This window comes from Dicentrarchus labrax, unplaced genomic scaffold (assembly GCF_905237075.1).
Source record: "Dicentrarchus labrax unplaced genomic scaffold, dlabrax2021, whole genome shotgun sequence".
Lineage (NCBI taxonomy): Eukaryota > Metazoa > Chordata > Actinopteri > Moronidae > Dicentrarchus > Dicentrarchus labrax.
The window spans coordinates 25,868,442-25,886,436 of NW_026136711.1; the positions used below are offsets into that span (position 1 = coordinate 25,868,442).

Here is a 17,995-nt window from a genome sequence, read left to right on the forward strand (position 1 = left end):
TCACTTTTCCCTGTAACTTCCTGTGACTCACCAGCAGAGGAGGAAATGCTTTACAGCTGTACCTTTATTTTTATGTGAAAACACGGCTTAATGCACAGAGAGAACAAAAGCAGGAATCTGGTACAATGTTTTGCTTCACTTGTAAATTCCTGTGCACCATACTTAATTTGCTTTTGCTACTCAATGGTAAAGTGCAGTTATAGAGCTGTTACATAACCTTTGCTTATTTAAGTATGTCATGAGCCTAGAGTGGCTTATGTAACTTTACAAGATGGTATAAATCTGTAGATCCTCTCCTCTTTTCACTTATCTAAAATCCAAGATACATCTTTTGTGCGTATGGAAATTGCTCGCAGGGAATCTGTGAGAAAGTATCCTTGATTATCATGCATGAGATTAGTTTCTCTAAAGTGGCTGGTGTCTCCACAGATCTTTTTTTTTTTTTTAACCACAATTAATGTGATGCAGTGCAGTACTAGTTGCAAGTGTTTCCTGTCACAAGTGAGATGCAAGGAGAAAAGAAATGGAGATATTCTTCATTTCAGATATTCATAATTCATGTTTTCCAAGTCACCACACAAGGAATTTCAGTCCTTTGATCACAGCAGAGCTTGATGGCTACTTGTTCCTTTGTCACTTAAAGAACTACAGGGAGAGATTAAAAAAATTAGATGTCTGTAGAATTTTGCCTAATGATTTTTAAGAATTTCACTTCTCAAAATAAAAAAGACACCACCTTTCTTGGAAGCAAACAGTGACATAGTCAAGATAAACCTGTCATTGTGAATGCCTCTAGATGAGTGGTTGGAATCTCGCCCCAGCATTACATAACCCAATGGCATTCACTTCAATTCAAACATCTAAAGAGTATGGTGGAACAGACTGTTTACCTCTCTCCATTGTGATTTATAAATTGAATTAATTTCAAAAGGAGGAACTAGTTTACAGAAAACATTTTTTTATGACTCAGTCTGGGGTCAGAGCCTGACTGTGGACTTCAACAGCTAGCAACATTGATTGATTGCCATGATTATAGATAGAGTTTGGTGTTGGTGTTGGTGGAGAACAAATACAGTAACAGACCTTTTTCACAGCAGCCATTTTGACATGAGGGTAAACACAAGTGTTGACACTGATACTAATTAAAGTTCTGTTCCATTTAGAGTCAGTTATTGTGCATGTTTGCTCACTAGAAAGCTCTGCTACACTAAATGGAACTGAACCATAACTGGTATAATTGGTAGCACTTTTGTTTATCCTGCTATTTCATGTCAACATGGCTGCTGTGAAAATTGCCTCCCATGTTGGTATATGTTAGAGAAATAAAAGAAAGGTTGAGCATTGACCAGAAAGAAGTTGATCTTTAGATGTTAATGTGATAAACATATGACTGGATAAGAACTAGGAGGTGTTTCCAAGAGTAATGCCTCAGTCACACTGCTGAGGCCATAATTCAGTAGGGTATTACAGGATAATGCGTGAACACTCCAAGTTGGAAAAACAGGAAGTTTTCCCATTCTGCTGATATTGCATGGAAGGTCAACTTTATGTCAGATTGCTGGTAAAAGTTAGCATAAAGAAGCAAAACTGTCTGTTTTTACTTCTCTTTTTTCTAATTATTATGTGTTTTGGTCATATTTCCCAGTATGTTGGGTGGTTCATAATGTGCCACAGGAAGTTGCTGTTAGCAGAACTAACACTTGTACTTCTTGTGCAAGGCCACCATGTAAATAAATCATTTTGTGGCATTTAATTGGATCTTTCTTTACACTGTAGGTCTCATTTTTTTCTCCTCATATTTCAGTCTCCCGCCCCTGCCCCTCTAGCTGTCACACCAGTCGGGGACATTTTAAAATCTTTTTGTATCAGCCTTGTTTGGCTCGCTGCCTGCCCCACAGGTCGGCTAGCCACCGGGAAAACTCCAGGCACTCCAGATGGCTAGTCCGCTTATGAAAGCAAGTTACCAAGCCCTTTTGAACATCAGTGCATACAACTTTTCAAGTTATATTTTTGTGCTTTGACATTCAGTAATATTGGCACATCAAATCTATGTTGTATACAGTGCAGTGAGTGGTACATAAATGAATGTTTTCAATAATGATGGAGTTTTAGTATGTTTAGTGCTGGATTAGTTGCCCATCAAAATAAACAACATACAGTTAGTGGTTATCTATGGTCACTACTTCACTCCCTCTCACAACTCTGTCACTCTTTTCAAAATGTCATATTCAGCAGTCGTAAGTGTGGGCATGAGATACTGTAAGGCAGGAAGTTACTGAGTTCTTTGCTTCCTGTAGGCTGCCATTTGTTGTGGTGGAAACTATGAAACAATCATGTACGGATTCAGGAGTTGGATCCTTTGCAGTCGGCATTTCTAGACCAAATATGTCAGAACAGGCAACAAGGCCTGTCCTGTTTCAAAAGCTCCACATGTGAACAAAAAAATGCAGCTTTCTTTTGCTCCTATTTGGAAGACACAACTAATGTATCCCTTTCAGCCGTCACTATCCCATATAATCCTTTGTGGACCAGTCAGTTGTTTAATAGCTTGTTCAGATGATCCTTGGCATGGTGTATTTACGAGGTATTTGGTTCAGATGGTTATCGTGCATCACATGAACTGGACCAATGAAAAACGACCCAGCAGGATGTAAATAATGGAAACCAGGCATAAACACCATTGTTCTTACAAAGCAGCCTGGACATGATGTTCATCACAGACTATACATAAAAGTATATATAAGTATATATACATACCAGGGTACAAGCTTATGTAATTCCATAAGCAGGAATTTAATTAATTCATTTAATCCTGCTCTGCGCGTGCATTTTACTTCAATAATAGCACTGATGCTGGGTAGCTGAGTATCAATGATCTTCTAGGTGATTTTAATCACCCACTGCAGATTCATCCTGTCCTGGGTTTGAACTGGACTCCTTGGAACTGATGTTTGAGGTATTTTGTGCTGTGTGGTGGTACTTTGTGTCCAGTGTCCATAATTAGGCTTTCTTGTGCCCGCATAACTCAAATCAAAACACAATAGCTGCACAACCACAGAGAGGAAATTAGTACTTGCATATAAATCTCAGTATGGATGTTTCTTACCAATGTGAGTAGTATATTGAAAGGTAATTACCATTGCCATTTATAGGATATTACTGATGAAAGCCATGTATTTCATAATGGGATGCAGGTATTGTATAGAAAAAACCTGACTTTGTCATTTTAATGATGATGCAGAGTGTCAGTATTTATATAAACTTACCATTTCACAAATCTGTTTCTCTCTTTTCAAACATGCAAATGTTTTAATTAACTTAATGGATTAGGATCAGATTCATGTTATGGGATATGACTTTGAAAGCAATGTTTTTACAGATAATACCAAGTCCAAATTAAATGAAAGATTATGCCATTTCTAAGATCAAACTTAATTTAAAAGCAATCTAATCAAAAATACGAATGTTTCACTCAATCCCTGCTGGTAGGCAATCTTTTTTTTCCCCAAAGACATAAATACACATCTCCCCTCTGTTTGCTATATTAGAAAAAGCTTAATATGAGACTATGGCATTGGCTGATTTTTACTTAAAGATATAGCACTATTGTAGTATATTACTTGTCAAAGTCATTGTAGTCATTTTAATTTTAACAACAGTGATTGGCAGCTAAATAGTTGTCTCCAGTTTCGGAGACATTTTAATCATAAAACAGAGCTTTAATTATTATTATAGTGAATAGAAATCATTTTTGAATGGCTGTTATTAAAGAGTGTCCTATTTTTTAGTTAACAAATACCCAGAAATTATATTAAATTACAGTATTTTTGACTCAGGAAGTGGAACAGATGTTAACAGCAGCTTTAAGAGAGACATGATTAATAAGGTTAATAAAAATGTGCAACATACTGCAGAGCACCGTGTCTCAAATTTAACAGCAGCACAAGGATACCAATGAGAGATTGAACCATGTATCTTTTCTTCCCTCTTGCCTCGGCACCCCATCACATTCAAATGACCTCTGAAGGCAGCAAGGGGATCTGCCTGATAGATATTACAGTATTTTGTCTGTGTCTGCTAGACTTTAGTGCCACCCTCCCCCACCATGCAAGCTGACCTTTCATATTTAGTATACCATGTTGGGTAAAGGTCACTACTGTTTTGGCTTCTCTCCACTGGTTTTGTTGTATGATGGGAAAAGCTCACGGAGTTCTCGATATATAAACATTTCCATGTTGCTGTCAAAAGCATGCAAAGGGCAAGTAATCACAGCACTTTTCAGTAAGTGATTTTGGAGATTTCTAATCACGCCAGGCTGATTAGCTTACACCTGACCATGCATAGCTATAATGTTTTGAGTTTCCCTCTCATTAATTTCCATCACTTCTGTTCAGCCATGATCAGCTTTGTGTTCTTGTGACCTGAAGTCTATAGGGCATGCAAAGCTTGAAATTAGTGTAAGACCTTATGTATCATGTGTCATGAATTGAAAAATAAAATACTTTGTTATCAGGGGGAAAGCATCACCTGTTTAAAGCACAAAATTATCAAGATATAAATATATTTTACCGTTTGACCACAGATTTAATATCACTTGCATGTTTTTTTCCCCTCAGACTTCACTTTCAATGGCAAGGCAATGGATTTTCTTACATTAGATTTCCCAATCATATAAAGTGCCTGCTGCTGGCTCCCTGTGACAGGTGCAGAAACCTAAACAGCCTCTTTGAAAACTGAATACCTCATTGCTTAAACCATGTACATTATTTCATTACAAGGAGATCTTATAATAGTGGGCAAGACACGTCTCCGTTTCTCTATGTTCAGTATATGGTTGAAATGATTTCAACCTTGAACATATTTCACTCATCTACTGGAATTTTAGACTTTTGTTTCATCACTCTGTCTTTCATTCTGTCATCATCTCTCTCTGTGGTGGTTCTGTTTTAAGACTTGAGAATGTGAAAGGCTCCAGTTAAGCTTCAAATGGTCCCCCTCCTCTTTCCAATGAGATGGAAACATTAATCAATTAGGTTGGCCCTTAAAGGATCTGAAGGAGATGAAGCTCCCCTCTCTCTGAAAATGAAATGCCACAGACTTTTAAATCCAGTCAAAGGGCATTTTTCCCAATCTTGCTCTCTTCTTTTCCCCCTCCCTTTCATTCCCCTCTCCCTGTTTCATTCATCTTCCCTCCCATCCCCCTCTCATTTCTCATGTGCAACATAAGTAGAAGGTCGGGGAATGAGAGGATGATGAAGAGGAGGGTTTATTCAGGAGTGGAATGGGAGGATGAGGGGATAACGAGGCTGTGAAAACATGTGTTAAAATAACATTTCCTAGGAACAAATCCATAGGCTAAAAATACAAATTTTCTAATAGTTTTGCATTAAACAGTGAGAAGCAAATTAACATTGTTTCCCCTTAGCTCTGTTATGATTTCATGTAAAAGTCAAAAAATGAAAAAAAATGAGAAATTTGACTTATTTAGATTATTTGTGTTTATGATGAACAGACAGGTCAGAACCCACCAGTTATCCAACTACTTGACATTGAAATAGTGTGACAAATAATATGTAATTTCATAAAATGTCATACATCTGTATATATGAATAGTAAATATTGTATGTGGTTGGTTTGCATCTGGTGGAAATGCAACAGCAGCTAATTACTAGTATGGAAAAGGGTCACTCAGGGGGTGGAGCGGACTCCATGAATGGCAGTTGTTTCAATGGCTGATTGTCCAAAGGAACAAGAGACAACATAGTCTCATTATTGAAGGTCAGTGGCTAGAAAAGGTTAGCAAAGGTTCACCATTGAACAGCCCTTTGTGGTGCTCCTGCCACGGCCTCACACAGAATTTATTCACACAAGCTTTGATACAAAACTCAACTGTGCTTTGGTAAAGAGAAGTGCAAATTCTGCAAAGCATTCTTTGGCATGTAATTGTTGTTATTCTGGAACTGTCATACATTTTAGTTTATTTGCACATTTTAATTCAGTTGATGCCAGGAAAGGTTTCTGAGTGTTGCATTTTGTCATTTGAAATGTCTGCAGTTTCCTTAAGTTAGTTACAGGTTTTCATATACAGAACATCTCTGCTCGCCATGTGCAGTTAAGCTCTCTGAAAGAACATGCAGAAATATGATCTCATAGGGGAGCAAATAAAATTTACTGGGGGTCAGTAACACTCAGCATTAAAATATCCCTAGACAAGAATGGGGTCTTTTGTAAGGCTTTGTAAGTGTGTCAGTTTTAGGCAAGAAGCTACTTTCTATGCCTACAAAGTCTAGATGTTGCGTTTGAAGCCATTATATACCTTGTTAAACCAGAACTGTATTCCACCAAACCCTGTCATGTCATAATTTCCACTGTTTGTCTTCACAATACTATCCCGGAGTCCTCTTTAAATTCATTTTCTTGTCTTCCGTTTATGATCACGGCAGTTTTGAACAAAATAAGATAAATCATTTGATGTGCATGGTTGGGGAGGAAAAGCCAAACATACTGAGCTGAATGGTTTTTCATTCACCATATTTAGGTAGCTGGAGAGGAGCGGAAATGTGAAAGTGAAAAATTAAACACCTGAGTACCAGTCTGATTGAGCACAAATTGACATGAAGTGAAATTCATTGTATGAGAAGCAAAGGCAGAGGCAAAGTCATTTATGAAGCATTTTTACAAGCTGCTCTATCACAAAGTGATTCACAGAACACAAATGACAGCAAACGTGAGTCTTCTTGGCATAATCAGTTTACATGGGTTGTATTTTTGCTACAAATGTGCTGTTTCTTTGTAATACTGCGAAAACTGTGTGTTTTTCTGTGTAAATTAAGGTCAATAATGAGTCATCTCTCTGCTTAATGGACCTATTGAACTATTTCCTGTTTACCATTACTTTGGTGTTTGCTTTTCTCAGGACAACCTTATATGGAATTGCTACCAGTGAACCAAGGCAAAGCTCTTACAACATTTACATTAGTGCTAAATTAAATCAGAGAAAAGGTAGAAACATTTATGACTTTGGGTTAAAAGGAAAAGAACTTAGTGCAACATGTCCATGAAAAATAACCGTGTGCAGCTCGGATGTTATTAAAAAAAATAAAAAACTTGACCTCCAAAACCTCCGGCAGCAGTTTCTGAACCTGAAAGCTTTGACCTGTTTTACAAAAGAATTAGCATTAATATTTTACACAAAATGACCAACAACGAAAGTTCTGTGGTGTCTGACGAAACTGCACCTTGACAGCTTCACTTCCCATAACTAGTGGGGAACTGAGGGTCTTATTATAGTGACATTAAATAACACTTGCATAACTCTGCTTATTTGTTACAGATGAGAGAGTAGGCTAATGTGTATTCTCTCTGGAGGAGGAGGAGGAGGAGGCCACTTAAGAAACGCTGAATTAGTGCACAGTAGGACCTTTGAAATGCACAGTGTGTGAAGAACTGCTTTCCTTTGTTTTTAATTGATAATAATTTTGAGTATTATTACATACATGCAACATCAAAGTCAAGATTGACAGTCAAAAATGTGTTATTTATTAAAGTATTCTTCATTTTGTGCATGTTTGTGCAACACTCACACCTTACTTTGCTTGTTGACCCAATACTAGCAAAACTGTTAGCAAATGTTAGCATGCTAACATGCTAAGCTAAGATGATAAACATTATACCTGCTAAACATCTGCATGTTTCCAGCATGATGGGAAATGTGTTATCATGCTGACATTTCCATTTAGTTTAAAGCACCACTGTACCTCAGCACAGAGGGTTATATCTGCAAGTCACCTGTTCCAATAAACAGCACTGAAAAATTTGTTATTATTGATACCTTCTGGATGCCTGTTATTTTGACCAGTAAAAGAGAACTTTGCCTCAATATCTGAAAGCCTATGGAGGTGATCTGTAAAGAGCTGATATATATATTTACATATTTTGAAGCTTTAAATGTTATCTATATATGATACATTTAACATGTTGTGTTGTTTTTTTTTTACATAATATTGCATATTGAAGGAAGTTACAAGCGCTATTTAAGCCTTCTATGATAAGACAGTCAGTCACAATTAACATTAAGCACACAGAACAATTACAGCACAGAATTGTGTTTTACTAAGGGAAAAACTGAGACCAGGGAAAATAGCAAATATCTCACAGTGTGATAAAAGCACTTGTAAATGATATACAGTGATGCAAAACAAAACAGGTAAAGGCAGAAAATGAGCAAAAACCCCAGTCTCACTCTGTCTTGAGATAAAGGGAAGAATAATTTCTTTGGTGTTGTTTATCGCTCATTGGTGGTAATCAGTGCATATTTCCTTGCGAAAGAAGAGAAGAAGAATTAACAGCTCAGAGTAGAAAGGGAAGAAAATGGTTCTGTCTTTGTTTGGTGCCACTCTTTGTAAATGCTTTATTTTAAAGTGAAATTGTTCACTAGTTACTACTAAAACTGACATTTTTCTCTCCAAATCAAATTGCTCCTGTAAAAGCACAAAACATTACGGAACATTACTACGTTATGGGCTTAGAGTCAACACTTCTAGAAGTTAATTTCTACTAAAGGCAAATTGGTTATCAATTTTCAAAAAGTAAGATCACTTAAGCTCAGAAGAAGTTAAAAAACCAGTACTGCTGACATCATCTAAGTACCGGTAGGGTTGTAACCCTTAATGGAAAATATTGTTTTATATTTTCCCCTCATTTCCTGGTGCTAGCAGGAGCTCTTACCAAGGCAATAAAAATGGTTTGTTCTGCTAATTGCTCTGAGTGGATAAATGTATTTCAAGATGCCAGACTATGTGATTTGCATCCTACGCTGGAAAGTGGTTGCTCTTGAATGTTACACATCTTTAAAGTTTGATTGACTTTGACCTGACCCTGTGTCATCTCCCCTTTATTTACATGTTACACCAGTCTACCAGTCCCTACTCTGTTCCCCCCTCCACTCAACAACTAATTCCACCCCCTGTCTCAATCTCAACCAACATCCTTCTTGTTTCCGCCTCATTTTTTTTTTCCACTTACCAAATTGCCCCCCCTCCCCTATTTATCAACCACCTTTCCTTCTCAATAATTCCTTTTTGTCTGGCCAAACTTGGTGTTACGCAGGGCTGCAACATAAAAAACTACACACATTCCTTTCCCATGAAGCCATGACTCGTGCCAGATACCCCTGTGTACTGTACTGTATCTTCTGCTGTAGCAGTGACTGAGAGACTGAGGGAACAAGTGACAGCAAAGTGAGAGACAGGCAGAGAAGAATCAGACAGACAGTGACACAGAAGCACAGAATAAGGAGAAATCGGCGTCTTTGTGACAGTTAACCTTATGAGCTTGGAGTCAGGACAGCCTGAGCTGGCAGCTGATGGCAGACCGCCACAGCAAGCCCATGGTGTGACCCATCTGTGCCTGGTATTAAAGCAGGCTCACACCCCAGGGCCAGCGCCACCATGCCGGGTAATAGCTACACGGACATAGGCACAGTCCTGAGGGGGCCAACAAGTAACCCACTGGGATGACAATAGCAGCTTGGTAAACACAAACACACACACACACTCACTCACTCTTGTACAAAAACTCCCACACATGCACAAAAAGCAGAGAAAGAAATACACACGTTGGCTGGAACGCCTAACTTACATGTTGCTCTGCCTTGCAAAAACACATTAATGACACTTTCCGACACGTACGAGCGAGCACATAACACCACTCCACCCTATTCTTAAAAACAGCGTGATACACATTTGGCTGTGAGCAATGTTTTTTTCCCTCTCAGCACCTATTTGAAGCTCTGGTTGGACATTGTTCAGTGTTTACATCCTGTTGTGTCGACTGCTGTGTGAGTATGTTTTGCGTTTGTCCAGGTGTGTGTAAATGTGATGTGTGTGTATGTAAGGGTCAAAACTGGAGCACAGTAGCAATGTAGATTATCTCAGCTACTGTGAGAAGTATATCTATTCTCAGTGTGTATCAACTGCCTACTGGCTAGAAGACAGGCATCAAGATGAAATAAAGTGAAAATAAGTACATTTCCAAAATAGCTGTGGGCAGTGATGTAGTGGAGTCGAGTAGGTGGAACAGAGTTTACCAAAAATTAGCTTAGCTTTGAGGACTAAATTATGCCTCATCATAAAAAGTGGAATCAAAGTGATGTAAACCATTTAAATGTAGCATCTTAAAAGGGATAGAAAACCACAAATTCATGCACTTATATAATGCACTTTAAGCTATAATATAATTAATATTTTTACTTTTTAACTAACCCCCATTGTGTTGTCTTATGAAGACCAGCAGGAGGTAATTTCCTGTTAAACATTATATGAATTCTATATAATATATATAGAATTGTCTGGTTTCTGCTGTGTTTTTCTTCACTGTGTCAGCTATGTCCCTCCTAATATTCAGTATGTAGCCGTGTTAATGGACATCAATGACAGTCCAGTCGGTGACATTATAAAAAAACATAAGGAGAATGTGACGACGAGGATAGAGGAGGTTTATTGACATTTGTGGTTCGATTTTCTTGTCTGGAATATAGTAAGACCCCAATCATACAAAGCTAATGTGACTGTCAGCAGTTTGAACCATGATTGTTTTCTCTCCCATTAAATAGCTTTGGAGTTACGAAACAGTTTGTATAAAAACATGACATGATATATTATTTAGGTGATTTTTTTTTTTTTTTTTTTTAGGTGACACTGGAACTATATTAAACCTGGTATTACATCAGATGGAAACTTCAGCCCGACATATTGTATTTATAGTCTTTGTTAACTTTTGATTCTTGAGTTGTATGTTTTTTTTAAATTCACATATAAATGTAACATAAAGCGCTGTATGGTGACAGACCAGTGGTGGAATGTAACTAAATACCTCTTCTCAAGCACTAGTACAATCCTGAGGTACTTTTACTTTAGTATTTCCATTTTAGGCCTCTTTATACTACAACTCTGTGACAATTCAAAGGCCAAATATTGTATTTTTTACTCAGTTACATTTATCTGACAGCTATAGTTACTAGTTTGCAAATATAAAATAGCCAGAAGTGTATAAAATACTCACATTACAACAATAGTAAAATGCTGCGTCAGTGATAATGTTACAGTAATATATTGGGACATATTTTTGCATTAAGTACTTTTACTGATTCTTTAAATTTACTTTACAAATAATTAAAAACTCTTACTTAAGTAACAATTAAATGCATTACTTTTATTTGAAATGGAGTATGATTACAGTGTGGTAGGCCTATTGCTACTTCTATTACAGCACTGTGGTAGACTCAATTACAGGGAGTGGAACCATTCATTTTAAATTTTTATACCAGTTTAACATCAAACGAGGACTAGAGTTGTGATCTTGACGGAGCTGTCAGAGTTAGATGACATAAAATAAAACACGCGTGACACCAGCTATTTGTTAACAGCTCTTTAAATCAGACTGATTAGAGAGAGTTCAATCAACTTGAGATGGGACTGGTTTTGTAATGCAAAGACTCTATCCCGCCAACTGGGGAAGAAACTTGACCTCCAGTTTTAGGAGGACTGATCCTTCCACTACACAGCCCTCCTGTCAATCCGCCTGTTCCTGCTCCGGCCGGTAGAGGTCGCAGCCTAGCAGTCACTCTGTGGACAGGAACGCATGGATGTATCCGAGCGCTCCCACATGACAAAGCTATAGCGCGTCTGGAAACCAGGAGCGGAGCACGGGCGTTTTTTCTTTTGGGAGAAACCGTCGACAAGATCAATTCCGCATCTTACTGACAAACAACCTCAGTGTTTCACTTTTTATTTCCCTGTGACTGCTGAGACGGGCAGCTTAGCCCTCTCGTCCTCCTTCTCTCCAAGTGAACTTTATAGGGATGTTATATGAGAGCATCACCGCGCCGAATGCCCACATAGTGCTGAAGTGAACTATAGGACGGATGTGAAGAGTGAACGACTGGGAGACACTCGGTCCTCTTCTTCTGCTTCTACTACTTTTTGTGCGGTTTAATACACAACAAAAAGGAGAGTGCGTGTGTGTGCAGGAGAGAGAGAGAGAGAGAGAGAGAGAGAGACACACACACACACACACACAGAGAGAGAGAGAGGGAGAGAGAGAGAGAGAGAGAGAGAGAGAGAGAGAAGTCGCACCGGTTTTTTGGAGCTACGCTTTCATGCCGTCAGTCTTGCGGACTCTGAGATGGACGTCAGATTTTATCCAGCTCCCCCTTCAAGCGTGGGTTCATGTACGTTACCAACTGACTCCGGTTTGGACTATTACCACTCCAACAAGGTAACAATTATCTCTACTTTACGAGCTTATAGACGGTCAGATGTGCAGCCTTCGGTGTGATGATGCACACGCGCACGAAATGCATTGGTTACACATGGTGGCCTATATATATTTATATATATTTATATATATGATCCGTCGCAATGTGTTAGGAAGGCCATTAGTGACTAGAGCTGCACTTTTTTCCCCCCTCGGGTTGAATTATATTGACTTGACTATTTAAGCTGCATTAGAACTTTGTTGTATTTCTGATGTGCAGAATCTTTTAAACTCTGCATAACACACACATACACACACACACACACACACACACACACACACACGTGCGACACCTGTTCTGAGCTCGTGCACGCGGGTTTTCCTGTAATTAGAATTTGCAAATGTGTTCCTCCGGATAAAAACTGTGGCTACGTTGTACTGTCGCTGTCCTGTGAGCTGAGTTGGAGCGCACCACTCTCTCCAGAGCACTGGAAGTACTGGCGAACAAACTGGGCACCAAATGAATATGTGCCCTTTTTTCCCCTTCTCCTTATAACGGAGTACATGCAAAGCAGCAAACTGTTCCCTGTATAATTTAAAACCTTGCCGAGCTATTTGCGGAAACACACTATCTTATCTTCTCCACACACAGGTTCCCACATGGGTCAATGCACAATTAGTCCAATAAACCAGCTATCAAGATTGCGTCTAAATGTGATGCATGTTATGGGTCCGGGGCCATTTGTGATGCTGTAAGGTATCATGCAGCTTGCAACTGACAAATTTGCATATTAATCTGTCTTACTTTGTCTCGTTGCTCGATAAAAGTGTTTCCATGAAGAATATATCGCATATTCTCACAGGCTCAATTCATCAACACCTTTTTGCGTATATCGAATCTTATCAGCGCGCACATAATAAGTTTGTAGGAATTAATTATTCATCAGCCACTAATAAAGACACCACCCGTTGTTGCTTGAAATTGTACAGGATGAAAGATTGGAATTTATTAATCAGCCTTTGTGTCCATATCAACCCAGGGAAGAAGTTGCACATGCGTTTTTACGCACGGAATTGCATCCAATATTACTAGAATTACTTTTATTTGTAAATTAGAGGGATAAGTGCCATAAAATAAATCTTACATACAAGCTTATATTTGAAGGAAAGTGCCACAAAATCAGTTTGCATGAGTCACATTTAGCTAAATATTGTGTAAGTTTCCTGAATTATGCAGTTATTGATATTTCTGTTGAATGGCATGGGGCCTACAGTAAAGAGATCACTTTTTCACTGCTCCACTTTTTCCATGTGGTGTACACCAGAGCTGAGGCTTTGCTTTACTGATTAAGATTTTGCATTTAGACAAATCACAATTGTACAAACATGCCATATAGGCCAAGATTACAAGTCACGTGAAAGGAGGCTATTTTTTCTTCTTCATGTGGTCAAGGTAAAACCTGTGCAAACATTTGGCAGGGCTAGAAGAAGGCATTATTCCCGCAGCCATTCAAATAGGTTTGCTTGCCTTAGCACCTGGAGCGAAGCCAGCAGGCAGTTAACATTTGCTGATGACAAAGTGAAACATTATAGGACAGTACAATATTTGAATTGTTAATCTACCCTGATCATACACACAGTCACCTGTATGTATACATGAACAACACACACAGTCAGCTGCACACACAGACACACACTCTCACACTCACTTGCATAGAGGTTTGAATTACAATACATGAGTACTTTACATCAACTGCAGTCATTCCTTAACCACGAACCTATTGTAACATCAAACCTTTAACTCCAAAATAAACTGATCCTAAGTCTGAATTTAACCTTAAATCATACCTTAAATTACCCCGTTAAAGTGAGGACTGGCAAAATACTCTCACATAGAGGGGTTTTTGCAATCTTTCCATCCTTGTGATAATATTACAGCATTCACGCTTGTGTGTGTGTGTGTGTGTGTGTGTGCATGGCCTGGCTCAGCTCACACTCATAGACACACACACAGTAGCTGCAGATGCATATTTAAGATCACAATGAGACTTGACTCTCTGACCGAGGCCTTGTCTCAGGTCTTGTGTGTTAACACAGTGAACTGTACTAGTTGTCACGATTCAGCGAGTGTAGAGGTTGTTGGCCCGGTAAGAAGCAGGTTTGGGTTTCAAGGACAGAATCGTATAACATTGTCATTACTAAAGTAACAGCTGTGACTAAGATGTAAAGTGACATATTATCTGTGCTGTGCCGCTGCTACCACTCATAACTGTTGAATAATGATACAGGAGCTTTATATGACGTTTTGGCAGTAGTTCATCTTAATGGCAGTTTCATTTCAGGAGCGGGATAGAGTTGACCTCCCGGAGTAGCACCGTGTTAGCAATGCCACAATGCTGCATCACCTGCAGGTGCTGCGAAGCTTGCAAAGATGATAAAGAATGTGTTATTCTTTAATTTCACAGTCATTATGTTGGTAGTTAATGCTATTGCATGCATGGTTTCAATGTATTTTTGCTAGAAAAGTTCACAGGAAATTGAAAGGATGATTGTAAGTAACTGATTTGTGAATTCAGTAGCAGTAACTATGGCTTGGATATTTATCCCAAGCGCAAACTATAGTGATCAATACTTTAGCTATGTACATATAGGGTATGAACAAGTTCCAATGTCTCAAACCCTCCTGATTAAGTCCTCCTGGAAGGTGTTGACCAGCATTCACACTAAACAGACAGGATATGTGCTGTATGTATATTTATATAGCTTGTGTGAAACTCACTAGTGTGTTAATGCATTACTGTACAGCATTAAAGACAACAACCAGGAAGTGAGCATAATACTAAGTGGGACAGTCCATATATAAAAGCCTATCACTTCCTGTTCTAGTGGTGTAAACTCAAACACTATCAATCTATTTCTGAGAGTGACTTAGGTTTTGTGAGAATGACTTGTGTGTGTGTGTGTGTGTGTGTGTGTGTGTGTGTGTGTGTGTGTGTGTGTTTGTGTGTGTCTATGTGCATATTTGAACTCTGTTTTCTACCTGAAGGGGTTAATAATTGAGGAACGTAAAGAATGTGTAAGCTGAAACTGGTTTGAGCTGATTGGCCACATTCAGACTGATGATTGATTGATGCATGCCGGGAATATGGATCACGCTGACAGGATAAGTCAATAGCACAAATCTATGAATGCACTTGACCTTTGGATTTAGGCAATGGTTTTGCTGCAATTAGACTTAAAACATCAACAAAATATAGAATGTAACAATCATAAATGTTGAGTTTAATTTACTTTATGTGTTTGAGTTCCTTTTTCAAACCAAATCGAACACATAAAATGATGGGGAGATTATGTCAGACAGAATGCCATTGTGCTTCTCTACATTTCATTGTAAATTCCCTGATAAAACAACCTGTGCATCCACATTTCAGAACAACGCAAAGAACAACACATGAGAGAAGCATTGATTTGTATTTTGCTATGAACCCCACGGCTCTGTTGCTCCTCTCAACTCCATCCAACTTGCATTGTCCTCCACTTGCACAATCACCGTGAGTCATCTTTACTTTTCGCCCAAGATTTCTCCTAATCTTTTTGAAGCCTCTCTGTATCTTTTCCTCACTGAGTGGGAGGCTTGTTTGTTCAGCGTAGACTCAGCTGTGTATACCAGCGCTGAAGGCCACTTCTTCGCAAATGCCTGTTTTAGCGGGAGACTATTTGTCAAATGCATTATGACTTGTGCATACCCCCAGGCAGAATCACTCCGGTGAAATGAAGTTGGATAGATTACTGTAGCTGTTCCACTTTCTCCTCATCCCTCTTCCCTCTAACAGCACGGTGCCCGAGAGAGACTCTCGTGTAATTATACTGTAGTTATACTGTAGGTTTATAATCCAATGGTTTGCAGATGTTATTCTTTACATAGTTGCAGTCTGTTCCAAGTTACTGTACGTTATTTATATATGCTGAACCCATTTTCACCGCAGTGCACAGCAAACACGTAATGATACACAGTTTGTCCAGTGCAAGTACTTACAGAGGTGATATCTCAATGAATGTATTCCCATGTTAGAATACTGGGTGAAGGACTGAATGCGTGCATGTGTGCAGTGCATACCTAATTGCTAATATACCTTGAGGCAACATGTATGAACCATGTTTAACAAGATAACCTGCATTTATACATTGATCAGGTTTTCCCACATTATACTTTGTAATGCCTTGTTGTACATCTTTATATGAGCGCAAGTAACAAGCAGCTGACATTGTCCACCCAGAGAGCAATGAGGCCAGCTTTTGCCGATCACGTACCACCCCTTTTCAAGTGGTCCGTTCCATTTCCACCACTATCCAAATCACTGTATTAGTCATGGGATACTTCAAAGTATGGACAGGCGAAAATATTTTCCATGTTGAATTCTCAGAATGTGTGTTTTTTTTTTTTCTCTTCAAAACATGACCGTAATAGAAACAGAAAAAGAGTGAGTTATTCCAGCAGTGCCTCATTCTGTACACAGAGAAAAGTTAATTACATGGAAGCAAGCATTCTTGGGTCGACAGCGTGGACTTGGGGTTTTTCATTGTGCCCATTCATAACATTCTGCTGACTGGCCAGTCCGAGTTGCAATATCCCAACCGTTCTCACTGGGAAAATGTTAACCCATGCATGGCTCTAATGCACACCAGAGGGAAAAAACGCAGTCTAAAGCTGCTGGAACTGGGAATACTCAAAGTGGCGAGTTTATTGTTCTAATGCAGTTCCAGGCAGTTAACTCAGAGAAAATAATAGATAACATAAAATGGAGTCATGGAATGGACATTATTTTTTTTTGCAATTTAAAAAAGAAAATCCCTCAAACAGCCTACTTTGTGAAGTTATGTTTTGGTCTAACCACTTCCTGGCACTATTCATAATCAAGTCTTTCTTTCTCCCCACGCCCCCCCCACCTCTCTGCGTCTTAACTTCTTCTCTCATTTACCTTCCCAGCAGCAATGTCAAAAGGTTATGGAGGGAAGCCGGATCGCCTGGGGCTGATTGTGTCTTTGAGTTAATGATAAGTAGCTACAGTGTTATTCTCTGGAGCAGTGGGGCTTAGATTGTGTTCTGTGCACAGACCATTACAGTAGGAGAAAACTGCATTTATGAAGACTGTTTTTTGATCGTTTTTTGAAACACAAGAAAGCAAAACACAGGACTATGTTGAGTAAATTTTTTAAAATAGAATTAGATGCATAAATTATGGATACAAGCGAGTTGTATACAGAACGTCACCTATCCTGTAATGTGTTTATGTTTATTCACTTGAGTTACAACACAGGAAAAATCCCTGCATTGGTGCCACCACATAAATGATTTTTGTTCAGCTACACCTACATGGGGTTTCATGGGGTATCTGAGGACAGCACTGGGCTGTTTAGAGAACGACCAAGAGGAGACGGTACTGTCCATAAGAGGGATTTACCACCATGGACTTCAGTTTAACCTACAGGATAGTGAAGGTGACAAAGCCTCAACCAGACTCTGCAGCACTCCCGTTGCTCTGCTCTGTACTTTATAATCTAGACCAGACATGACTCAGAGCTACTAGAGGTGTTAAGAGGGTCATAAGTCATGTATGGCTGAAAATAGATAGTATAGTTTATCCTGCCTGGTTAGCTCCTTAATCACTTAGGTCCATAGAAACAGGCTATTTATGTCGATGATTGATTGTATTAACTGCCAAGAATTCAGTCATGACAG

General features: G+C 38.9%; 1 protein-coding gene across 5 annotated transcripts in view; it reads left to right on the forward strand.

Annotated features, from left to right (window-relative positions):
• Positions 1-11,665: 11,665 nt before the first annotated feature.
• tox2 (TOX high mobility group box family member 2) overlaps positions 11,666-17,995 on the forward strand; it is a 90,764-nt gene continuing 84,434 nt past the window's right edge. For 2 of the 5 annotated variants that reach the window (XM_051414391.1, XM_051414395.1), the window contains exon 1: positions 11,667-12,276. In XM_051414391.1, coding sequence (XP_051270351.1) covers positions 12,184-12,276 — 93 coding nt within the window. In that variant the 5' untranslated portion in view covers positions 11,667-12,183. Of the gene's footprint in view, positions 12,277-17,995 lie in introns of all 5 variants that reach the window. The other 3 variants (XM_051414392.1, XM_051414394.1, XM_051414393.1) reach the window with 2 other exon arrangements.